Source organism: Aphis gossypii, chromosome X (genome assembly GCF_020184175.1).
Source record: "Aphis gossypii isolate Hap1 chromosome X, ASM2018417v2, whole genome shotgun sequence".
NCBI classification, from domain to species: Eukaryota; Metazoa; Arthropoda; class Insecta; order Hemiptera; family Aphididae; genus Aphis; species Aphis gossypii.
In genome coordinates, this window is record NC_065533.1 from 47646765 (window position 1) to 47674719 (window position 27955).

At 27.5% G+C, this 27955-nt stretch overlaps 1 protein-coding gene across 1 annotated transcript; it reads right to left on the reverse strand.

Annotated features, from left to right (window-relative positions):
- Nucleotides 1-146: 146 nt before the first annotated feature.
- Nucleotides 147-26823, reverse strand: LOC114132132 (patronin). Its single transcript, XM_027997520.2, has 26 exons — nucleotides 26180-26823; nucleotides 13845-13940; nucleotides 13558-13764; nucleotides 13115-13324; nucleotides 12798-13045; nucleotides 12619-12728; nucleotides 11406-11516; nucleotides 10222-10303; nucleotides 9966-10158; nucleotides 9686-9869; nucleotides 9407-9625; nucleotides 9148-9320; nucleotides 8965-9084; nucleotides 8785-8894; nucleotides 8062-8697; nucleotides 7767-7978; nucleotides 7400-7674; nucleotides 7098-7328; nucleotides 6787-7023; nucleotides 6493-6691; nucleotides 6247-6339; nucleotides 6078-6149; nucleotides 5443-5532; nucleotides 3484-3664; nucleotides 2500-2775; nucleotides 147-1846 (listed from the first exon to the last, which is right to left on the reverse strand). Exons 1-26 carry the CDS (start codon nucleotides 26234-26236, stop codon nucleotides 1702-1704), a joined length of 4767 nt encoding a protein of 1588 aa, XP_027853321.2. The 5' UTR covers nucleotides 26237-26823; the 3' UTR covers nucleotides 147-1701.
- Nucleotides 26824-27955: the final 1132 nt, after the last annotated feature.

Genomic DNA, 27955 nt, shown 5'->3' on the forward strand with positions numbered 1-27955 from the left:
TGACATAATAATATACATCGTTTAGATATGAAACAATATTTAACATGTAGAAATAATAATCAATGATTTGTGCATATATAAATACACATTAATTCCAAGAAAATATTTAATGAAATAGTAGTAATAATATAGTAGCAGTAATAGTTGTATTTGTAATAATAGTAAATGACAAGAAACATAGTAAAAATACTTAAAAAAAAAAGAAAAAGAAAAAAGGAAAAACATAAAAAAAATACTAATGTTTACAAATTGGCACAAATTGTTAACAAAACAGATCTTAGAGTATAATCTTAAAATGAATAAAAAATAAACTATTATACTAAATAAATAAATCAATTTTAGTTGGTTACTAATATTATAAATGAAGACATACATTTTTATTTTATTTCTTTTTTTGGTATTAATCATTTGGGAATAATATAATTTAATAATATTAATTAATAATAATGGTGTTTTAACAATTTTTTTTTAGTTTATTTGTTATTCTATTTTTTTTTTTTTTTTTCATTAATTTTGATTAAAAATTATTATTGTGTGATCTTAAATGTATACGACTGACTGTTATAAAATATTATATCTCAATAATAATAACATAATATAATATATACTCCAATGCAAATATAAAGGTGAAGTTACGAGTGTAATGCTTAAACTTATACTTATGTTCAATGTTTTAATTAAGTAAAAAAACAAGACACATTTACAATGAAGCTCGTGTATATGCGCATTTTCACATATTTTGTACGAAGCAACCATAGTTCGATATGCGCTAAAATCATTTAATATAATATAGACAATAAAATAAGACATAAGTAGATGGACACGTTAATGTACGGTTAAAAATAACATTGATATAAATGACCAAAACTAGTTTGTTCTTCAGAAAAAATAAATGATATCGAAAAAACAATTATTTACCGAATGTTAATACAGCGCCATTGCCTAATATTATGAACTGTACAAAACTCGTAGGTTTAAGCGATTTTATTTACCACAAAGTACATAAATGTAAATATTTAAAAGAAAAAAAAAATTATTAAATTTTTTAAATTTTCTTAAAAATACTTACACAAAAATACTATTGCAACACACTCACATAATAAGTATGTATGTATATATAGGTAAACCATAGCACAACATGTGGTTTGAGTAAAAAATATCCAAATGTTAGTTATAATATTCTTAATAATACAATTTTAATAAATCACAACGGACGTACAGATTATAAAAAAAATTCCTTAATAAGACAACAATTAATACAAATAGGGGTTGTAAATGTGTACAAAATAATATTTTTTCAACAATACATATTTTTTTCTCTCCGCGAGGATTAAAATTAAAATTATTATAGTATTATTAAATATATATATTAATATTTAAATAAATATATTATATTATATTTAAAGGTAGGTAGGTAGGTAGGTAGTAGTTATTATTCGGCTATAATTACTTTTTATTTAAATATTAATAACTACATGCTAGACGACAGCCGAAATAAATAAGACTTGTGTTAAACGAAAATTGTTAAGAAATCACTGGCGCTTGGCATGTGGTAAGCGGCGGGACATCAACATAATATCGTATACCGTACAAGTTATACGGCGGGTATTTATATTTCATCCTAAATAATAATAATAATAATAATACAAAATAAACGAACAAACAACAACGACTTCCCGGACCGGTGGCTTCGGTGTTGCATCAAACGACTAGCGTCATGTCTTTTTTGTTGGGATAATTTACTTTTTTACCCTGCCACAAACTATTGTGTATGGTGAACGCGTCGATGGTGACAGTCAAATGCTTGGTGTGCACTTGAGAGAAACACTTGCCGCCTGAATTGTACCTGTAAAAACCACGGAACACCATGAGTACAGAGTAATAAAACTAATAATAATATTGTGTTTGTTTTCCCGACTAATACGATCAATTTCCGTATGATTATTTTTAATTTTTACTAATAATTTTATAATTATCATCTTATTTGAAGTAATAATAAAAGGAATCTATACCTTAAATAGATTATATTAGTATAATATAGATTTAATACGTCCTATCGTTGATCAGTTGTGGATAGGTAGAGTTGCGGAAATCCTATATATTATTAATACATAGGTATTCCTCTTTCAGCTATACGTATGCATCTATCTCATACTCATTTGCTTTATCTATTAAAACATTTCACCTTTATGATCTACTGGTTTTATTGTTCTATATTTATGTATATAAATTCTACCGCAGTTATAATACATATTTTTACGAGATTTTATGAAATACTTTAATTTCAAGCATTTTAAGTAGTATAGTAAATTGAAATTACATAATAAAGTAAATTGTTTTATTGAAGATTCATTATTGAACTCAAAAAGTAATATTACAGAAATGATTTCTTGCATATGAATAAAATATTTTTTAGTGTTGAATGTCGGTAGTCAACAACTATTCTAATCTAAACGAATAATAATTCGTTACTTATTTAATTTGGCCGATTTGACTTACTTGAAAAACCTGTCAAACATACGATCGGTGACAATTCGTGGACCGGTACCATAGAGTTTTGCCACCTCCTCAGTCTCCGGGTAGTATAGATAAAGGGCGCGGAATTGGCAGCCCGTGTCCCGGAACAGCACCAGGAAATGTCTGGCCTCGGATCGGTTGATTTCCTCAAGTACTCGCTTCTTGGCTTCCCGGTTCACTACGCCCGGAAATACGCAATATTCCACCGCGTTCAATATTATACCACGGTTGGACTTGGTCACTGGTTGTTTGTAGAGCCTGCAAATAAAATGAAGCAAAATTTTTAGACTAAATTTAGACAAGAATTGAACGTTTCCCAAAACTTGAGTTAAGATATATTAAGTTATACATATTTTATAAAAATAATATATATATGTATAAACGCATATGTTGTACATAGGTTACAACGCATTTTTATAGAATCATATTTTACAATGTGAATCTTATTTGCTTGCTTTAAAACTGTTACTTCAGGTATGAGGTATTTATAACATTGAATAAATGAGAAGTAAAATAATAAGATTACGCGTGAATTGAGATACTGAGCAATATCAAAAATGTTTTCTTTCACCATAACAATAATGTCACAATGTCATAATGCCATATTACTTATGTAATATTGATACACTATTAGAGAGTTGAAATGAGAAACGTGTTAAGATATTTTAAATGAAAATTTATTTATCATGTTCATTTTATTAACGAGAGATATAGTATAAATAAACATCATAGCAAGAATATTATAACATATTAAGAATTATCTAGTCGAACTAAACTTTTTGTAGCTACACAGTTGATTAAGTCAATATATTAATTTCATGTGCAGTGTTGCTATTCACATAAAGTGTAGGTAAACATTTAGTAAAGGAGCACTCTCATACCCTATCAGTCATCCGTTTATCCGTTCAAACATTTAAGTTTCATACAAAATGAATGGTGTTAATACAAGCCGTCGTTCACACTTACCTGGGACCGCTATAATCGCTACCACCACTTTCACTTGCGGCGTCATCGAACTTTCGTCGAACGGGTAGAGACCCGGGACCAGACGGCGATGCGGCTCTCCTAGGTGGCGTGGCCCGTCCTAGACCTGAATCCGTGTCACCACACCGATACAACATGCTGTCTTGATCACAACTCGAACCTCCTAAAAATTAATATTTATATAGTGTTATAACAGGTACATCACCACAGACTAACCACAAAATACATGGACGCGGAAAGGAAATTCACGTTCAAGTGTGTATGTTAGATACCGTCAAAAGTAAAATTAAGGAATTTACGTAAATCACAAAACAATAACAATATTTCCAATCAAATAATGTGTAGACGATATTTATTAGGAAATTAAGTTAATGCAGTAGACATTAATGTAATTTCATAGTTATTGTTGTAAATGTATAAATAAAATATTTGATTTTTACAACATTGCCTACATAATTGCCTGTTGACTACCAGTATCTAGGCAAAGATAGTATCATAATCTGATTCTAATGTTAAACATTAATGATATTATTTGATAGGTATTTACCATTTTTACTATATTACCCAAATTATACCATTGACGGTAACATAAATATTTTAATAATATACTAATATTAGTATTAAATAATAATATAAGGATGCAAATTATTTGTAGTGAATTATAAACCAAGTAAACTTATTGGTTCACTTATTGTAAATTATTAACCAGAACCGTTATTATTATTTTTTTAAATACATAAAACATAAGCAGGTAAATGGTTGAGACTATAATATGAAACAATACGATTTAAATGTTGTGATTAAAATCCAGAAATTAGTTGTTAAAGCTAGGATGTTATTGCATTAAAAATGTTGAAAATTTTATTTATTTATTTTTAATTAAAATGAATAAATTATCATTCTGTAAGAATGTATAGAATATGGTATATAAATAATTACATCATACATAATATTATGTTTTCTTATTATTAATCGAAATTATTTCTATACAAAAAAAAAACCAGACTTATTTTAATATTTTATGATCGACTTACTTAACTAGCAACCAACATTGAAAAATTGATTCATTATTGAATACAATACAAATGTGCAACATACTTTGCAACAAATGGGGAGAATTTAAAAACCAACATGCAAGTATAATAATATCAAGGACTAAAAAAATATTTTAATAATCAAATAAATAAAATTTTGTTTTTACTTGTCAAGATTAATGGCTTTATTTTATGATAGAAAATGTTTGATTGATTCACCAACATTTTTTTATTATTAAAATATTTACTAATTTACACATTGTAGGCACATATTACAATTTACACAACAATTCATAACAAAATAAAATATAAATAAAATAATATACATATTACCTACCAAATGAAAAACATCTGAAATATGCATTATAAAATGTACTTAGCTTTCTAACATCTTAAAATAACTTTCTCAGACTTATAATAAAATAATAACAAAGATTTACCAATAATAATATCCAAAACCAAGAAGTTACGAGCCCTAATTATAATCAAGAAAAACAAAAAACATTACTGCAGCACCATTTTTTTTTCATCAATTATATAGTCAGTATCACAGAACTTTTTTTCTACAATAGTAATGAAAATATATTTTGTACAATGTATATAGTATATACTATATACTATATAGTGAATGGATAATATAGACATTGATCTATACCTATGTTACATACTACTACAATATTATTATACTTACACTTAATGAGAATATTATCTGTACAGTTATACAAAAAAATTTATTTTTAAATTATAATGCTCGAAATTATGATAATAATAAAAGGTATTTCATACTTTTAAATTGAGATAAAATAATATAGATTTCCGCCACCATGACACATTATATTTGTATGTTTTTGCTTTAAAACTATCATGCGTGATTGACCTTCACCAATTTTTTTTACATTTAGCTTACCATACAAATTCATGAGAGAACTGGATTTACGAGGTGCACTATTGTAGTATCCAAAATTTGTTTTACGCTTTGTTCTGTCCAAAGAAGAATCTGTAAAAACGTTCGCCAAACATGCTACCAAAATTTTGTAAAACAAATACTACACCCTAAGATAACAAGGATATTTCTATACAGAAAAATTAATAAAATTTTTTAACTTAAGATCCTTGCAATGTGTCAAAACTCTAGATTTTAGTACAAAATTATATTCATTACTACCTTAAAATATAAAAACTAAATTTAATAAATTGTTGTCTTTAAAATTAAGACAAATTATATTTCTAATCCAAAAATATTAATTTAAATGCAATGAATTTATGTTGTGCTTCTCGCACCATATTTAAAAAATTATTATTTTAGTTAAAAAAGCCTAACTCTAAATGATCCCGATAATAATAATAAAAATAATTATGATACAGTATACTTAAAGAATCATAATGTTACACATACACACATGTCTTGTAATTAACATTGCTATACGAGCAAAATATACAATTAGCAAGCAAACTAAAAACAACTAAAATATATTTATATAAAAAAAAACAAATCTGTCTACACACATCGAGCAATATTAAAAAAAAAAAAAAAATACTAACCTCTAGAATTTTTGTAAGATCCATGACGATCCAAATTTCTTGGAGTATTGAGTTTCCCTTCATCAGTCAAGTCTAAACAACAAATAAAAGTTGGGGAAAATACTAATAGGCATCGTACAGATGCAATCTAAATTATAATTTTGGATCAGGAATATTAAAACCAACATACCTGAATAAAGAGAGGAGGTTGATGTTCGCCGTGTTTCGGCTAAGCAGTCTTGTGATCCTCGGTAATAATCTCGTCTAATTTGTGAGTTCAATGCTACGTGCACAAAATAACATTTTTAGTTTAGTAGTGTTCAGCACAAAAACGAAATTAAGATTAAACAAAAAAAAATATCAAACAACATCAAGCGTGAAAATATAGTGAGTATTGTAACAAAGAGTTATAAAAAACAATAGTATTGAAACTTACTAGCAAGATTTGTAATTGAACCTTTTTTGCCTCGAGATGGTGTCATGGTTCCATCAGGAGTATCACTTCGATCAACATGTATAGTTTTTGGTCGGGGTCGTCCACTTTGCATTTTACTCCGTAACCTTGGAGGGCCGCCCATAGTATGAGTATTATTGATTTTCAATGAGTTCAAAAGTTCTTTATCAACAGTTTTTCCCTTAAATAATAAAATCAATCATGTAATAAATTATGTAAAAAAATAATAAATATTTATATAAATAAATTACAACTGCATTTTTTCTAGCTACTTACTTCTCTTTCGGCTTCTTCAATTGTCTTTTTAATCCTATATTGTTCTAATATTACTGCTCTTCTCTGTTTTTCTTCTTCTTTCTTACGCAATTTCATTTCTTCTTTTTCTTTCTCTTTTTCTTTTCTTTTCTGTGCTTCAATTTCTTTTTTATTCTTAATTTCTTCTTGTTGCTGTCTTCGTTGTAACGACAATAAAAGAATTCTTTCTTTTTTCTTTTCCATCTCATCAATGGCCACCTTAATATAACATACATTAATACAGTTAGAAACATTATTTAAAATAAAGAACAATTTTTTAAAGTAATACATACAGGATCTGGATTTTGGTTTTCTATAATGAGCTCAACTCCAGTTGAAGCTGAAACTTTGGAACGATTAATTTTGTCATTCGAGCTCTGCAATACTGCAGATTCAGAGGCAGATTTAACTGGAGTAGATAACTCTTTGGACTTGGCAATTGTTGAAGAATTAAAATGTCTAGGAGAAATATCCAAATTGTTTAGAGACACAGAATTGTTTAACACTTGAGTCAAATTCCTTTCCTGTAGATCAAATACATTAATACAATAAATTCAATTAATTGTATACATTACAAAGTACAATAATTACATACTTTTGACACAATTTTTTTCATTCTCAATGGAGGTTTGGGTCGTTTAGGTGCATCTTCATCTTCAAATGAGACATAAAAACCTTTATCCGATGTGTTTGCTGATGTATCTTGACTAGTATTGGATATAGAGGTATTATTATCATTGAAGGAATTTCGATTAATTGGCATATGAGTTCGAGTAGGAGATGGTATCCTATACGTTCTATGTCCAGAGGTTATTTGAATTCTATTCAGGCTTTCGGAAAGGTCAAGATCTGATTTATTTGCATCGTTTCCTAAAATCAAATACAAATTCAAATAACATAATTTTGTTGCATATATGATATGAATACATATATATATATATATATATATATCATAAACATACCAATGAATGAAATACTTTGAGGTTGCATATCGTCAATGGATGGCGTTGGCATTTGAGAATGACTGACAACATGATTGGAATTACGACGAGGGGGAGGAACTGGTGATGAAGGACTAGTTTTAACACCAGACCTATTTAACAGAGCAAATTCAGACTTTTGACGTGGCGACCCACTCAATGATGATGGTTGTGAAGATTTTGGTATTGTGCGACTAAAACAAAATATATATAAAATACAAGTTAGTATTATAATTCAAATAGCATAGATATTTTAACTAAGTTGTGAAATATTTACCTGCCATTCCAAACGTTTTGAGATTCTTGAGCAAAAGTATGTGTCTGTGGTGATGACGAAATGTCCCAACTTTTTCTGAATTTTTGTTGTTGTAGTTGTTGCTGTTGCTGTTGTGGTTGTTGTTGATTGTTATGTAAGAAAAACTGCTGGGATTGTGTTTCCTTGTTAAGTGGCATTATTTGTTCATATGGATCTTGTGGTAAATAATGGTTGTCCGATGGAGAGTATACATTGGGATTTGGTTGTGTATTAGAAGAAACTGGTCTTTGATTAACATAACCTTGCTGATTTTGGTATTGTGTATGTTGTGGTTGATTATAATTGTTGAACGCTGGCATGGGTGATTGATTGTGATTCATAAGACTATGCCATTGTTGATTATTATCAGTGTTATTATGTTCCATGTGTTGAATCATTTGTCCGTTAGGCATTACACAGTTATTACTTTGTTGACGATTGATTAAGTAATTTTGAGGTTGGTGAATGGAATGAGTGTTTTGATAAACTTGTTGTAATGACTGGATACCTGGGTAATGTTGCATCATTTCTGACTGTAAACTATTATGTTGCATTTGGTTTTGTTGATTAGCTAAACATTGTAGATCTGCTTGAATTTCTTGATAATTTGAATGCATTCTAAATTATTTAAACAAAATATAAATAAATATAATTAAAACTAAACCTTTATTAGAGTATAAACAATAAATAAGTCATAATATTAACTTGGATAGGGTATTATAATCGTCTGTATTAATGTGATCTAAATCAGGTGTCTTGCGATCATCTGTGTATTGACTCATTCGATCGGACCATTTACTTTCCATTCCATTATCCTATTAATGAAATAATTTTTTAGTATTAATAATACTTAAATATTAAAATAATAATATTTTAAACAAATACCTGAAATGAAAAAGACTGCTGTGCATTTTTAATAGAAGATGGTGAAATATTACCATCATTAAACATCATTCTACCATAATTTGAATCGGGACTTTGTAAATTTCTACCACCATTTTTACTCTAAAAACCCAAATATTATATTTTAATATCAACATCAAAAACTAAGTTAACATTTAAAATTACTCTTGTGACAGCTTGGAAGAATGCAGCTTTTCCTACTTGTTGTCTTTGACGATTCATAAGAGATTCCATTTTACGTTTATCATTTTCAATCTGTCGTCTTTTTTCTTCTAATTTTAATTTTATATTGAGCAATTGTGAACTCATAACAGAACCATCACTTTCAGAATCATCTCCTACAAAAGTTAATTATAAAAAATTTAATCATTAATTTGAAATATCAAATATTTATGAATAAGACTACTTTGTTTATTAGCATTACCATGATCACTGTGAGCAGCAGATGAAGAACTTTGTTGTAACCATGTAGTAGTACTGGATGGATTTATGGGTTGTGTAGTTGTATCAACATAAGACAAACTGCGTTTAAGTGTAGGCATAGGTGGTTGAACAACAGATTCTACATCATCAAAACTATCATACAACATTCGTTGAAGTCCTTGACTGTTGTTTGATGCATCACTGGAAACCCTTGACATTGCTAAAAATGTAAAATACTTTAGAATTATTTCACCAACCTAGTTAGTTAATGTAAAAGTACCTGGACTAGTATTGGAGTGTTGTAATAAATTATGAACACCAGAACTATCATTTTCCTGAGTGTGAGAATTAGTTACTTTGCTAATACTATCTTTTCTTCCAACATGTATTGCAGGTTCTTTGTCAGGATTTCGACCAAGGAAATGTAAATTATCTTGTGATCCACCAAAATTTTCAACTGTTAACTAATTAAAATCGAAATTCAATTTAATTTAATAGTAATAAAGTTAGCTAATTATTAAAAAAAAACAAAATATATGATGAATATTGAGAGAACATACTTGTGAATCTTCAGAAAATGAATTTCTTCTTGAGCGTCGACCAGCATAAGATTGTTTTCTAGTATCTTCCCAATGAGTTGGTTTACCTGCTGCTACATCATTATTAGCATCACCATTACTGGGGTTTAACATTGAATTTAGAGTAAGAACAGAACGATTACGATGAACAACAAATTGTTCTTCACCATTACATCTAGAAACATAACAGTAATAAAATAAATTGAAAATATTTATTTTTTCAAAATTTTTTAAATACCGGCTAGTCTTTTTCCCATCTTGTGGTTGTTGAAGTGTTATTGTATTTGAAACTTTTTTCACAGTATTGTTATGTGCCATGCCTACAGACAAAATACTACATAAATAGTTGCAACTAAAATATTTAAGTGTTATAATTAAATATGAAATAACTATGTGTATTCATATAATTTCACAACATTTAACTACATAAAAGTAATGATATAAGTACATCATAAACAAAATAATATAACTTTAAAAATTTTAAAAATTGACTTATACATACAATTGAACAAATTACTTTGATAAAATGTTTGCATTTATAGTAAATTAACAAACAATATTTAAATTTTAATATTTTATTGATTGATTTTCTCAAAAAAGAAATAATTATTTATGGTACTTCACCTAGGCAATAAAAAAGAGTACATTGACTAATTAAATTAAATATTACCATCTAGATATGAATTGGATAAAAATATAATAATTTGTTTATAAAAATATAATTAATAATTACTTTAATAATATTTATTTTATAAACTATTTCAGTTTAAAAATTGAAATTCTATAAAACATACTTATACTTTTAATATTAAACTGTATTATTTAACAGTGACTACTTTTAAGACAAAATTATTATCTAAGTCCTAAGACTTTTTTAATCAATATAATTTATAATTTAATAAGCAAGTTAAGATAGATATAGGTCAATATTTGTTTATTTATTTATAAATTTGACGGGACTAAAAAAAAAAAACAATGAATAAATAAAATCTATCAAATTTTCTTTAAATATTATATTTTTCTTCAAAAATAAATATGACTACCAAACTATTTATTTTTTTAACAATCACCAAAAATCATAGAACCATACATAAACATCACAGAATAACATGCATAAAATATAAAAATCTTAAAATAAATACTATTTTTAATATTAATTATACCGTAACACATTAATTATTGCAAATATTAGCAAACAGTTAATAATTAATACACATTGACAATGTCGAAAATTGTATTGAAATATTAATATTATCCAAATTTGATCTTGAAAAAATATCTAAAATACAACATAATAAAAATAAAGGTGTACAAAACACAAACAAAGCTATGCGGTGATAATTGAATTTAGAGGCAAATAATATTGATAAAAACACACAAACAAAAATTAACTCATAACCAACTCGAATATGATTCAGATACCTGTAAACCCTGTTGAATGTGAATCCAAATTACTGCGGAGATCCGGTATAACAGAAATTGCTTGAGGTAACAAACGTTTATGAGCTACTCCGTGGCTATTTCTCGGATATGCTATCACCACAAGCAAAAATAATTCTATAATGGTTTGAATCTTTTTTATCAAACTTATTTATGCAACCCCCTTTTTTGTATTATTTTATTTATAATTGTTGTATAATGTATTATTGTTGGTTAAAAAAGTTAAAAATGTTAAAATAATATCCATTCATTCAATCATAAATTTAAAGTTAGAATGAAAATCGTGCAAAAATCAAAGTATTTTAAAAATATATACATTATCTCTCTCAAAAACATTTGCATATAAATTTGATTGTAGAAACAATTTATCTAACTTATTGAAACTGATAATTTTATAGCATTTTTGTAGAATTTTTTTTAAATAGTAAAAAGTTTTCAATGTTAAAAAATATTTTCAAATTTAATAACTATGTAGTAAAAATGTTTAGTTTAACTGAAAATCACATTAAATAGATAATGGTTTCATAAAAAAAATACATAAATTTACTGTGGACGTGTAATTAAATTTAATAACTTTTTGATAGTATTAATACTGAATACAAAAATATATTTCATAAAACTTATCTAATATTTCTTGAATTGTTTAAACTATGCTAATTTTAATGTGTTAAAAGCAATACTCCTTTTAATATAATTTTAATAGTATATGACTTATTTATTATGATTCACACAGTAATATAACGTATAGTTATAAACTAAAATATAAAATTTTAATAATCCTGAATGTATAAAATTATTATTATTGATAATGTCTAAATCATTATTTATATTAGAACGCTGTTCATTAAAATTCCAAAAAAAAAAAAAAAATTGTTTATCTTAAAAAGTGAATAGCAAATGCTTATTTCATTTTTGAAAATATCTCAAATTGAATTAAATTATACTTCTAGTACTCAGCATATTATATGGATAAGCATAAAAAAATTAAATATTTTAGAAAAATACAAAATAAATTATGAAAAATGCTGTTGGTGTTTGAAACGAAAATGTGTATAGAATGTTTTTAACATAATCTGATTTATTATGTTCAAACTTCAGCCATTCATAAGCATAACAAATTATTAGAAGATAATATTCTAATTTCACGTCCACAAAATAATAATTTGCACAAATAAAACTAAAAAATTTAAATTACCATCTGCCAAATCATTTCTACCCTGATTGAAACTGACACATTTAGCTGGATGTATTTCCAAAACATTGAACAAATCAGCAAAAAATGCAATTAAATTTGTTTTCATAGACCTGTAAAAATAAAAGCCTATAAAAAAAGTATTTATCATAAAAATAATAAAATTATAATCATATTAATACCCTCTTATATAATATACATCTTGTGGCCTCATGTGAAAAATACTAAAAGGCAAACTATGATCACAAAACTCATTTATAACAGTGAAATTTTTTATACAGTCTGTAGATGTTGGTGCTTTAGATACAGTAATATACTGCCAAGGCAATTCATCAGGACAATAAAAAGATATTAACGCTGCTATAGCTGCACCGTCACTAACTTCATGGAAATCGTTCACAGGAGCAATGTCAGGTACAGACAAATTCTCCTAGGTTTAAAACAAAATTCAATAAATTTAAAACATATAATAATGGTAAAATATTGAGAATATACCAACCGTTTGTGAACTAGATATTCGATGTTTTAAAGCCTCGACAGTACGATTAACCCATAATAAAATAGCTCTTTCATTATCCTCAGGCATTACAATAGTGGTTCTGTGGGGAACATGATTCAGTCTTTGTATAGCAGCCATCACACGGTTAGGTGTTGCTACTTCTTTAGCATACAATGTCATAACAGCTTCCATTATTGCCATGTGAGCACTCTGTGTAAATTAATAACATTAAAATATATTATTATTCACTTAAATAGTTAAATTAAGAATAATCATAGTTAACGAAATATATAATAACTATCAGTTAAATTTATTTCATTAAACTACCAAAACATTACTCAACATTTTGTTATTATAAGAAAATAAGTGTGTCAGCATTGAATCTTAATAATATTAGCAATAGTTTACAAACAATATTTTAGTAATTATAAAAAAAAACTTACAAGTTTTAAAGGTGTTGTTTGAATTAAAACAGTCTCTGTTACTGATGGATCATTTACAGTAACACCCTTTTTATTCAAAGCTTGAATAACTCCCCAGTGGTTAAGATTATGATAATTTGGATCAGAGTATATATTTCCTAGTGCCAAACAATAAAGTTCAGCATTAGCTAAAGAATGGACCAATGGTGGTTTTAGATGTTCTTGATTCTACAAAAAAAATATATACATACATACATATTAAATTTATATTAACATTTAAAAATATTTATAATATACTTTATACTTACATCATGGTCTTTATAAAATGGCTCAATAACATTTTCTGGAATTCTATTATTGTATGCCTTAGATAGAAGCCATTTTATCGTAGCTCTTTGTTTAGCCTACAAAAATAAAAAAAATAATGATAAAACATAATACAAATAATTAAAAGCAATAATCATAACTTAAATTTAAAATACTACCTAAAATCAATTATATGTTATTTCAGTCAAATATCATGTAATTAATTCATTATGGTCAAATTTTGGTACATTTACTAATTAACTGCATATTGTTTTTATTTTATACATAATATAAAATTTTATCTACCTATCGTAAAAATTATAAATATTTAAAAAGAAGTGTAACAAAGTATATGAATAGTTTTGGATGTAAACAAATTCCGTATCAAGTCAGATAAATGCACCTTTTTGAATTTACTATAATATCCAGAATGTAATTTATGTTACTTTCCATCTACAGTTAATATTTATAAGTGATTCTTAAATTGCCAAAAAAAATTACATTTTGTAAATAATTTACATATTACCTTATTTACAGTGGAACCTCTATTTAATTAAGTTCTATTTAAATTCTTTGTATAACAAACAATTTTATAGAACCATAACTTTAAAAAACATTTTTAATTAACAAATTAATGTCCTATCATATTTTTTACAACAAATTTAAAAACTATTAAATTATGACATATTTATTAAGTGCTCACTTGTCAATCAGACATAACATAAAATTATACACACAATCGAACCTACCTAATTAAATTGTATTAGTTTATTATTATGAATGTTGTATGTAAAAAAATGATCAACAAAAAAAATCAGTTTCCATCAGTATGCCTGGACAGGAGATATTATTATTAACAAAAATAAACCACTGGATGAAGTTTTGAAAGTTATATTCATTTATAATTCATAAAATAATAACTAATAATGATCTGTACTTTATTTTATGTATATATTCATAAGAAAAGCTCTTCAATTATTAATTATAGACTACCATTTGAATAATTTTATTTATTAAAACATACAAACTAATTTAATTTTAATTTATGGAATAAATTGGAATGTTAATAAAATGTATAATTTAATTATGATCAGCAAATTAATGCACAGAATATTCATTCTGTTTAGTGTTTGTAATAAAATTGTGGTTTTCACATTTTATCAATTCAAAAAACTGAATGTATTAAACTTAAATTATTGGCCTTCTAATAATTTTGGTGTAAACATATACAGATATTAAATATTTCCCAAATAATTCATAAGATCCTAAAAATTATTAAAAATATTACTCTAAATTATAAAGGTTGTATATAGACTCGTGTCTATATTAAAAATGTTATTAGTCCTCCTCTATAAAATTGTAATAAAATTCTGTATATATTGAACATACAACCACTAAAAACCATACTTAATAATATAAAATATTTAACTATCATTAACTTTAAATTATTAATATTATAATAGGTACTAAGTATTTCTTTCAAAAATAAAAATATATTTGTAATTTGAAAACCATTGAAAAAAATTTGTTAAATAATTCAACTTGGGTCTTGGATGCACTTTTTATTGGTCATGTAACATGTTACTAGTTTTAGATAAAAGTAGAAGGCGAATTCGAAAAACTATTACCCAATTTATGTGCATTGATAATTTTACATTTACTATTATTCTTTAGGTAGTTTCAAGGGTATTTTAGAGTAAATCTATTTTTATTTTTATTTTATTTATATTCAAATTTCACAGAGAATTTTAACAACACACAACATTATTTACATTATTACAATTTAAAAATACTTATCAGTCATCATCATTCTTTTTAAGAGGACGTCGCACCCGCATGTGTTGTTTCCGTCTTACACACGTACGACATGGTAAATTTTCGTTTACCAGTTTCACTAGTATTCTTTTAGTTTTGATATTCGAGTGAATTGACCCATTATAAAACGTTTAGATAACAACATTATCTGAGTTCTCTAATTGGTTTTTACGTCATTTTAATTTTAAGTGAGTTATGAGTATGGAAAATATTAAATATTTGAAAATGCTCAAAATTCACTTAAAAATTAAAATATCGTAAAAAACCAACAAGAGAACACGGATAATGTTCTTACATAAAATTTTGATAATGGGTTAATTCATTCTAAAATCAAAGCTAAAAGCACACTTGAAACTGATGAACAAAAATTTACCATGTCGTACGTGTATAAGACGGAAACAACACATGCTGGTGCGACGTCCTCTTAAGGGGATTCGATATTGGCCATTTTCAAGGATTCAATAGTATAGAAATTAATGTTCTAAATGTGTAAGTGTAGGTCATGTAAATGTGTATAATAAGAGATTATAACCTTTATAATGTGTGCAAAATAATAAATAGTGGAGCGCTCTTACACACGCATGCACATGTTAATAACGCACTACATGAATATTAATTAATATTTGTGTTAAAAGTATCAATCTTTATTCTTTACCAATCATATTGTCTAATCTATTTATCCTATAAAATTTCTAAAAACATATTTGATTATTCGTGCGGTTTTCTTGAAAACGACATTTATTTATTAATTATTTTTAAGTATATTTTTTTTTTTACTTCAATAATATCGAGAATAATATTAACGATTTCAAATTCTTAATATTTTAAATTCTAAAATCTAATTTTGAAGAGTTTAGTAGTATGATTACATCGAAGTGAAAAAGTAATTTTTAAGTAAATATCGAGGTGAACATCGTCACAAGTTCATGTTTACAGTCAGTAAAATTATTATATGATGTTGATAAAAAAAACACGGGATTGATGACCCGTCTTAAAATTAAAATAATATTTTGTTTTTATAGGTAATAAATCTTACGTGGTGTCCTAGATAATATTTTTACCTTGAAATCTAATGATAATTTAATTTAGTTTTAAATGAATATTGACAACACAAAATATAGGTAGGTATCCCATAATTTTTTATATTGTAGATTTATTTTAAGACAATACATGCGGTCAATTTAGATAATGATTTTTTAATATTTAATCTTTTATACGTACGTATTTAATATAATTTTTTAAACCTATATTGTTCTTATAAAAAGTTAATTTAATTTTTTAGTATTATTAATATTGTTAATGCTGTTTAATACTATAACTATGGGGGCATACTTACATTATTTAATATTTAAGGTGCCTACTATAAATTATAACTAAATATAGGTAAACATAATTAAGATAGAGGCCCAGTAATAGGCACTTGTCTAGTTAACACACTTCCGCGCAAGATAACTAGTGGGTGCATCATTATTTTAAATTTTTACGCAATACATTTTATTGTACTCTAAAAACAATTCCTATAGTACACCTCACTACCACAGTTTATTGTTTCTCTAAAAAATATCGAATATACTCGATTAATTCAATCTCTTGTTATTTTAGACCAATTAAATTACCAATTTGGATGTCATATTTGATTATTATAAAAATTGTTAAGCTTAATTGGATAAATGTTGCAGTAAAGCATTAATAACTTAAGGTTGTATAGAAACAATTTGTAAATCTTTAAATTTAATGACTTTTTATGATAGTTTTTAATAAAATCTTTACATTGTAGGTACCTTTATAAGGTCTATTTTAGAGTATGGAAACGGTTTATGGGATCCAGTAACATCTTGTAGTATGATAATCACTGATCAAGTTCAAGTAAAACGAGTTTCTTAACTTTTCAGTGTTTACATTAAAAATTAATCTCTCACTCTACGGCGATTTACCATAAATGCTTCAGCTTGGCTTGAATATTTTAGTTAAAAGAAGACTTGAAACTATTTATTTTTAAAACCCATTAATTATGTTTGATTATTTAAAACGCATTAATATTTTCAAACTAAACGAAATAAAAAAATCTAAGTTAAGTTAAAATCCATTACATTATTTTTATAAAATCCGATAAAAAATAAAATAAAATCTATACAATAACATTTAAAAAAGTATTAAATACATAGTAAGATATTGAATATTCAAACTTTTAAGTTTAACATTTCTAAATATTAAGTATATGCTCATTTAACTAGATGCTTAAACGAACGTGCGTATTATCTCAGAAATGAGTCATACGCTGGTAGCTCGTACAGTAAACATTTATAGTAAGTACCTACTTGCTATAAATTATGACGCTTATTGCGTATGATGCATGAAAATAATATTATAAAATTATAATTTATTTTTACACATTTTGTTATTTCAATTAAAAATTGTCTATGGCATTGAAACTAAAGAAAAAGTTAATAACGACACCTAACTTTTGCTTAGGTACAATATTAACACTCCAAACTATGTAACTAAAATCTAACTCTGAACTATGAAGAACTGCTACACTAAGAAACCTATTTCATAAGATGGCATATTAGGCAACATTATTAACGCGTGTTCTTGAACACGGTGATTAATTAATGAAAATTAAACCATAATAAAAGACATCTAACTATCTAAGCGTATATACTATATAGCAATCTCAAAATGTTGAAAAATATTTAAACATTGAATATTGAATAATTAAACAATAAAAATTATGTAAAACATTCAAGGATTAATAAATCTTAATAACAAAAAATAGTTTAACCAAAATCTGAGCCAAAATCATAGGTTTTAAGTTTTAAAATAATTTTATACTGAATTGAAATGTTTTATATTAACGTGTAATATAGAACCAGTTCATTCTAAGAACAATATACGAACAAGCGATACATCATTATTCCTAACTTAGATCTATATGAAAACACAAGTAAATAAAAGCAAATTTAAATATAGGTATTTGCTCTTTTAGAAAACAATATGAATGAAATCATGGAGTAAATTTAAGAAATAGAATTGCAACTGACGTATTTCTTACGTATTACTTAACTATACTAATTATAGGTATGGTTAATGTTTATTTTCGAATATAGAACACTCAAAAATACATTACCTAAACTAATTATTAATTATTATAATCCGTAATTTTACATTATAACCTGTTATAGTAAGCTTTATTAATAACTAATTTTATAAAAGCTCAAGATATTTTCGGAATTCTTACGTAATTGTATTAATAATTCGATAATATTATGTTCTTAAAATCATCCTTACGTAAACGTCAAGACATATTTTAAGAACAGAAACTAAATTATTAGATGGAAAACGATATTTTCATTTTCATTAAAAAACAAGTACATATTGGAATGTATTGGAATCTACTGCATCCCAATACATTCTATTATATTAATTGTAGATTTTTTTACTGTAATAAACATAACAATACAATAACAATATGAAAGGAATATTTCAAATAAAATTACTTGTTATAAATAGGTATAACCCTAAAATAGGCCTAAGTCTACATATCGTATGTGTTAAATATTAATATGCATGAAGAAATTTAAAAAAATTAAGTATAAAAAGCACTATACATACGTTTATATACCTAATGTCAGAAAAATGAATTGCAGAAGATTTTAAAATCATTAAAACGAGGTTTAACACTGATTTAATAATTTTCCAATTGCTTTTTCTTGATAAACGCTCACCTTAAAATAACTTTATGAATTTAATGTCTCAAATTATCATACCTATTCATTGGCCTTATTACCTAATAATAATTCATAGACGTGAAATCAAATCATCCTACTCTTTGACCTCAATGAGAACAAGTACATAATATCATAAATACTATCTTAAAACAAAAATTATCTAAGTATATAATATATTTTAATCTGACGTAATAAAGTAAAAAAATATTTATTATAAAAAAGTCGTCAAAAAATGATTATAAAAATATAAATCAGAAATACATTTGTGCCGATTCAATAACAACAATGACATATGGTAACATCTGCTATATTATTTTCTATTGACCTTAGTTCATACATGGTTGATATGTCCTTAAACGAACAACAGTTAATTGTTATTCTAAAAATGTGTCTACCCCTAGTGTTGATCGTCTGTTGTTCACCATTTAACACCACTGGCGGAGAAATACAAATAGATTATAGATATGAAATACATCGATGTATAATATTATATATTAAAACTATAAGCGAAAAAAATGTCTCTATATTATAAATTCTTCGTGATTAATTTGATACATCCTAAGACCATAATATAATATCAATGGACAGACAGGTGTGGTGGACTGCATGGGCCCCCACAAAACGACTTCCATTGCCAACGCCTTCTTCTGACTATGAGAGTAGGTATACTCCTACTTGTTTATTTAATAACATTAATGTAACATAAATCTATGTTATGCAAGACGAAATTTACTCAAAAAAAAAACGCTTATGGCTTTAAAAAGTAGTTCGTACTTTTTACAGACCTACAAATCTTTGGAAATACACAATTTAAAGATAACTATATCAAATAATATACTTATTAAAAGAATGTGTTCAAACAATGATGAAGCAAAAATTGAAAAAAAAATATTGAAGTATTGTTAAGATAGATATTATATATATATTGTTTGATCACTATGTTAAATTGGAAAATAAATGGTTAAAAACAAATAATAATTATTATTATTATCATTGTGGACAAAAAAAAATTAATAGTAGGTATTTATATATATTACTTAATTGTTCTAAAAGTTAATTATTATAAATTAAATAAATAAATAAATGCTATCAAATTTAGAGTTCATCGACATCCTCAACTACATGTTTAAAAATATTTCGACGAGTAAAATTATTTAATATTTTGTCCCCTGATAAAGTGATAATTAATACATACCTAACACATAATAATTTCTATTTCGAAAATCTAGATATTAAACAAACTTCTAAACAAAATCAAAATTACGGCAATACCATAAGAGGAATTGAAAAATAATTATGTTTCATTTAACGCACATTACGACAGTATTATGTCAAAAGTTATATTAGGTAACTGGACGTAAGTCGTAACAATTCAAGAACATGAGTAATATTCATTTAATATAGGTAATATCTTGTATAATATATTTAAAATGTTTAAATATAAAGTAGGTATACGACATATATTCGACTCTAAAATGTATAACCAATAACTTCGTAAAAAATATTTAAATAACAATCAATTTTGTTTAATAATTATGTTCGTAATTATGTTTTCAAATGTTTGAATATGTTTTTCTAAATAAATAATATAATGTTCTAGGTATATTATTAAGCAATTTGTATTATGTAATTTTTTTTATCGTTTTTCTCTAAATAAATCGGAAAATAAATGTTATATAAAGAGCCGAAAATGTACACATTGACATTATGATAGATAGTGAATAATATTTTTGCTATACTTATTTATCTCATCAAAAATAAATTGTATTATTTTTCATTTTAATACAAACTTAATTGTAAATCGTAGTAATCGAAAAGTGATTACTAGATCTGTATTATGACGTTTTTTTTAAAATTTTGAACTTTTGAAGTGATCATTCCACATGGAAATACTTTGAGTCATATTACTTTTTAGTTTTCATTAAATTAGAATGATATTATTCATTTATTTATAAAAGGATAAGACACATTTATAAAAAAAATTTATCTAAAAATTATGTTGTTTTGAAATTTAATGTAAATACTAACAAATTTATATACGAAAGAAAATTTTTTAATTTCTCAAAAAATTTTCAAATTTCAAGACCTTAAACATTATCACAATTCATCAAAATAAAATGGAGTTTTAAATTTTTTTAATTAGTTACCTACATAAAACAAAATTCAATGGTATACATGACCCTAATCTAATCTAATGCTACTAAAAATAGGTATTTAAATATCTTTTGAAGAATAATTTGTCCAATAAATTAATTTTTCTACATGTGATTAATGATAATACAACTTTTATTATAATTTGTATGCCTATTCTTTCATAAACAATAAAATGTATATAATATAAAATGTACCTGCATTAATTTTACACACAGTTGCAGTTCTTTTAGGTTTCTATTTCTAATATATAGGATAAAAAATTTCATTGATTTAATATTACCTGAGTAACCTAATTATTTATCAAAAAATTCCCTCTTGATTAGATCAAATATACAGTAGTTATAATCATAGAAGTACTTATTAACATTTTTCAAATAAATAGAATAGGGCAAAACGTTAATAATGATATAGTATAGAAATTAAGGACTTGTTTATAAATGATTTCACTACATTTGTTTAAATGAATTTATTTGAAATTTATTTAAATGAATGGATTTGGGTTCATGGACTAGTATCCTAAGTTGTATATTCCAAAGTAATATATGCTCATTGCTCATAAATATTAAAACTATAAGAAATTAACAATGTCAGACAATACAAACTTTGAAAAATTGATTTACCTATCAAATTATAATTTCATTTGATTAAAATATACATTAAATAATTTAAGTAGGTACCTATGTGAAAATTGTGTTAATTGAAATATATAATTATAATAAGTTCCTAGGTACATATAATTTGGTATTTTTCTATATTAGCTAATTACAACTCTAGGATTAAAACAAATATCAAACTAAAAAATATGATAATAAATATAAATAATTACATATACGATATACATATAAAAAAAAATAATAAAATCATGTTCTTTAAATCTTTATATAAAAAAAATACACCTTCCTACGTTACAATTTAACCATTATCAAATTGTATAACAAATTTAGATTTTCGAATAAATCAAATGACATTGACAAAAAACTATAACACCTATACTTATTTTATTTATTTGAATTTTTTTTTTACATTTATAAAGGAAAGTATATTTTGATTCAAAATGTTAGGTAGGTACCTACTTGGGTACTCTCAATTTAAAATGTAATAAAATTAATATAATTTGCTGTAGATCAAATATAAAGTATAAAATTTATATGCTTTTTTAACTAGTTAGGACATTTCTTAGAACACTAAGAAAAATAAATAAATAAAATTTATTTATTTTGATATTTTTAATGTGTTTAGGTAAGTGATAATTAAAATAAATATTTAATATACCTATACCTACTAAAAAAATATAAAATATTAAGAAACAGGTACCTGATAATATACATATATATATAATATATTAGGTACACAAAAATTAAAAGTTGTTATTTAATAATCTAAGGTGATATAAAATAATAGATTTAATATTAAAAAAAACACATCATTGTAAAATCAATACAGTCATCACTCTACTCAGAATTTAAAATTTAGTTACAGAGTATTAAATATTTTAAGCTTGATTATCTACTATGTTGATTTGTGGGATATCTGATACCAATCAACAATAAATGTTTAACTCTAATGCAGTTGTCTTAAACCGGTATTTACGGCAGACCAAATCTGAAAAATGTTTTTTCATTGCAGGCCAACATTTATTTAGAAATAAAAAAATAACAAAATTAGAGAATAGATAAGATACCTATACTACCTAATATATTATTTTCAAAACATAAATTAACTTGGCGGGTCAGTAAGTTGGAGACCCCTGCTTTAAAGCATTCTTTTTAAATAAAAAATATTAAAATAAAGAAAAATTAAATATAAATAAGAATGCGTTGTACCTACATCTCAAGTGTCTCACAGACACTTGGTTTTGTATTATGCTCAACCAGAGAGTTACATAAAGAGTTTAGTAAGTTGTTTGTTTCACTTAAATCTATCTACTGTTCTCTTATTAGACCCATTTAGACACCTTCTAGAATATACCTCAGTACTGTGAGACATCTCCATAGTTGTGGATTGTTCTTTTATAGAATGAGTCCAAAGAAGGTTTTTAAACTCATCTGCATTCATATTGAAAATTAACCATCTTTCCCAAGACTACCAACCAGTTATACACAAACTCTGTCTTCTCTTTATTTGATAGGAAAGTTGAGGCTAACCTAATCATTTTAGGCAAATTAATTGAGGGGTGTATTGATGTTCCTTTCCTACTCTCTTAAGTTAACTTATAAGTTCCTCCCAGTCCAATTAGTTTGTCTACTCCCTTCACTATTGCTACTCACAATACTAACTATGGTAGAAACCAGCCAACTGATATGATGATGAAATTTGGTAATGAGCATCTTCACTTATTAAAAATATATTAATAATTATTATGTACCTACCTAATTATTTATATGTCATTCTATATACTAGGTATTACCAATATTTTTATCTTATTTGTTACTCATATTGATATACAAACTTTTCTATATTTCAGCTACTAATTGTAAAGTTGGGTAAGTGCACCCACTTAAGCTAATATATATATTTATTTATTTATCTGTGAATTATACTGGACTTATTGTTTATAAATAATTTAATAAATTGGCAATAAATAATTGAAAATATGTATTTATATCTACTTGTTCAATATAATAAGCAAGCATAAGGCCACGAGGACATGTAGTAAATATTTGACTATAAACTAATCCAGAACTAATAAATAATATCCAAAGTACCTATTTATACCTAAGTTTTGATTAAATTGAATGTGAATACATAAGCAACAATTTGTCAAAGGTTTTATGTTGATATATTATTTATTAAGCTTTATATTATTGTATCTAGTTACACAATTAAAAAATTTTAAATAGAAATATAAAATTTAATTACAAAATTGTGCAAAATTGTTATCTTTCATTAATACATTTGACATGGAACAACCTTAAGCATGAATAGGTACCAGAGTAACCACTAAATAGGTATTTCATAAATAAAAAGGTATTTAAAAAAATAGTAAACTGAAACCTACAAAAAAATAAAACAATAATTACTTTAATGGAACATATCATAATGTACTTGATTTTATGAGTAAGAAAAACAAATTCATAGACCATGAAGAAATATAAATTTCATGAATTAGTCTATCATACTCGGAAAAAAAAATAGATAGGTAGCAACGAGTAGCAATGTACAAAGATAACAAATTATAGATGGTTAGATACTTACTTAATTATATTTTATTATAAATTTCATGAATGATATTTACCTACTTAATAAATAATAGATTGGTACTTAATATAACACAGTTAAAAGTAATCTACCTAACTAACATTGAAGTTGAAATTATTATTTTTCAATTACTGAATCATTCAGATAGTTACATTCGTAGTTACAGTAGGTACACATGCACATAATTTAATGATATTTTGAAGAAAACAAACTTCATATCCACATGACTAATGTATTGATCAACATTTTATGAATTTGATACCAGTAAAGCTAGATTTAACAATGGTATCTACCTAAGTATTATATATTATTATGAAACCCATAAAAAATAACCTATCTGATGTATCATGTATGTACACTTAATGTTATAATAAGTAAATAGGATATAAAATAACTACTCATATATTTCTTATATAGTTACTTAGCAAGTAAAACATATAGAAATAAACCAAATGTTAGTGTAGTAATTAAAGCAATTTTACAAGTAAAATACTTGGATCAATAGGAATTCTATAACTTCAAAATTGTTAAATGATAATAGTTACCTATACTCTATCTCAAACTAGAATACCAGGCAGCCGACCCGTTTTCATTCGGCACCGAGCATCTGCTATAATATGTCAGCTGTTGATTTCTCCACAATGTGGGGGAAAAAATTACGGCCACCTTCAGTTGTGATGCGCAAAACCGGTGTAATCTAGTTTGAGATAGAGTATAAATATTTTTCAACCTAGCTAACCATTTATACACAACACATTAAACAAAAATTAAGGCAAAAATCTAATATTGTGTCAATGAAGGTTATTCAAAACTTAGAACTTTATGAAAGCGAGCATCGCATTAATTGTACGAATCAATTACAATCGCACGGCAGTGTCCAAAATAGAGGATTTGGTAGATGATAAAAATACAAATTTCTTCAAGAGAACAAAGGTATACCACCACCACTGAATCTAAGAATGATGACTGGTCGTTATCAGGAGAAATAGAGTAAAGGATTTTAGTCGTAAAAAGTGTAAGTTAATAACCTTACCAGATCTCGAACTAGATAACCAGAGTCGTTCATATCTTATAGTAGCACGTTTGAACAGAAAAAAAAAACTATGAACAGTAAATACTGTCAAAAAATTTTCTATCTGTTTTCGAACCGAAAGTCTAGTCGAGCTACGTATGTTTGAGACACTGAGCAAAACCAGGAAAAAATCGGCCTAGGTATGTCATCACTGTCATACCGCGATTTACGTGCCTAGGTCACGCGCATCGACCGCGATACCCGTTTACCTACAGTACCTACCTAGTTCAAGGGAAACGTATGCAGGAACGACATTTATGGTCGTTTTGACGAACAGTTGCACAGTCGACGGATAAACGTCACGACGACGCGCAGTCGTCGTCAGATCTCGCAAACTCAACGAAACGAGAACGAAAACTAACGACTTTACCTGCGAACAGATGTCCGGGTTGCCAGCGAAATTTCTCGATCCGTCTGCCCGGTCCATGGCTCGAGGCTTTTCTCGCACCTGCTTGACGACGACGACGACAACGGCGACGATTGATGATCGACACGATCGCTACACCATAGTACCGGAGATCCGACGAAGCCGTTTCGTGGTCCACATCGATGATATTCTTCGACTATTGCTATTATTTACCTATTATTATTATGATATTACCGGACGACGATGATAACGATGATGAATTATTACAGTCGGTGCGTGCGCGTGTGTGTGCGGTCCGTGGTGTGAATCGACCAATAGTAGTAATAATAATAATAATAAGTAAAAATGATAGTGGGTGACGGGTGCGTGCGAAAAAAAAAAATTCGGCGTTGTCCGGAAGCGGATTAGGGGGGCAACTAACGGGGGGAGTTAAAATCGAATTCTAGGGGATCCCCGGCGGACCGATATCGATTGTACGGGCGACGTGTGCGGTGTGCACGCGAGTACGCGACGACTGGTCGTCGGGCGGCCGTCGGCGGTCGGGAGGCGGCGGAATCCAAAAATCCGATCGACAACGATCGCTGTCGCGTTACGGCGACGGTATAGGTAACCCACGTACAATACAGTAATGTGTAACGTGCGGTGCGCGCGTGCGCTCGCGTGTGTGGACGCGGGGCGAGGTAGTGGTGCGTGCAACGGTCGGGCGGCGGTGATACTGGTGATAGCGAGCTCGCGCGATACCCCTTTCCCACCTCCCTTCACCGCCCAGTCGCGACTCCGTTGCCTCCAGTCGACGACGCGCTTGGCGGGCGAGAGCTGCCGCCGCCGCCGCCGCCGCTGACTGCAGTCAGCCGCGCTCGGAGTGCTGGAGCGCGTCAGTCGGCGGCGGCGGCCAGACATCAGACCGCCTGACCCGTGTTGCGCGAAACGACGTGTCGGTACGTGCGTGCGCGTGTCTGAGCGTGTGTGTGTGTGCATTCGAGTTTCTCGAATCGATGAGATAATATTATTATTATTATTTACGTCTATTGTAAATTTTTGTAAACAGTGGGAGAACAGCGATAGAGCCTGCCGAGAGGGAAGCGATAAAGAGAACGGACGATATCGCAGCAGCAGCTGCTCGCTACGTACTCTTTTCAGTGATAGTACGACCAGACGGTCGACGGCGGCGGCGAGAGCGAGAAAAAAGGAAAACGACAATCATATCCCACGTCTCGCCGCCGCCGCAATATCCCTCCCGCCGCCCGGGGGCGTTTTCGACGCAACAAAACGTTCCGGCACGGAAGAAACGACCGCGCGTTCCATCCCCACCGGCCGCCCAGCCGAGTCTTGCGTGTGTGCGCGACCGTAACACACGACTTACGGCCGACCACCGCCGCCGCCGCCGTCGTTGCGGGTTATTACTTATTACCATTTATCACCGCATTGCCGTACCGGTCGTTTAGCGAAGGCGGCGCGCGCGTAGGTAAAAAAATATGCGTCCGTTCGTCGTTGCAGTCGGTGGGCACGGTCTGTCGATTTTGCCAATATTTGTATATTACCGATTATACCCACCGAACCAATATAGCTATGTGCTCCAATGACGATATTATTATTATTATTATTATTTAGTAGGTACTTTTTTTTTCTTTTCTGTTTCGCCGAGAAATCCGTACGCAGCTCACGACTCGATACGATTTCTATTGTAGGTACACAATACTTTGTCCCATCAAAGTGTCTTACTCAACGGTTATCCGAAAAATGTTCAAACCCTCGTGCGCGTATCCTACGACATCTCTA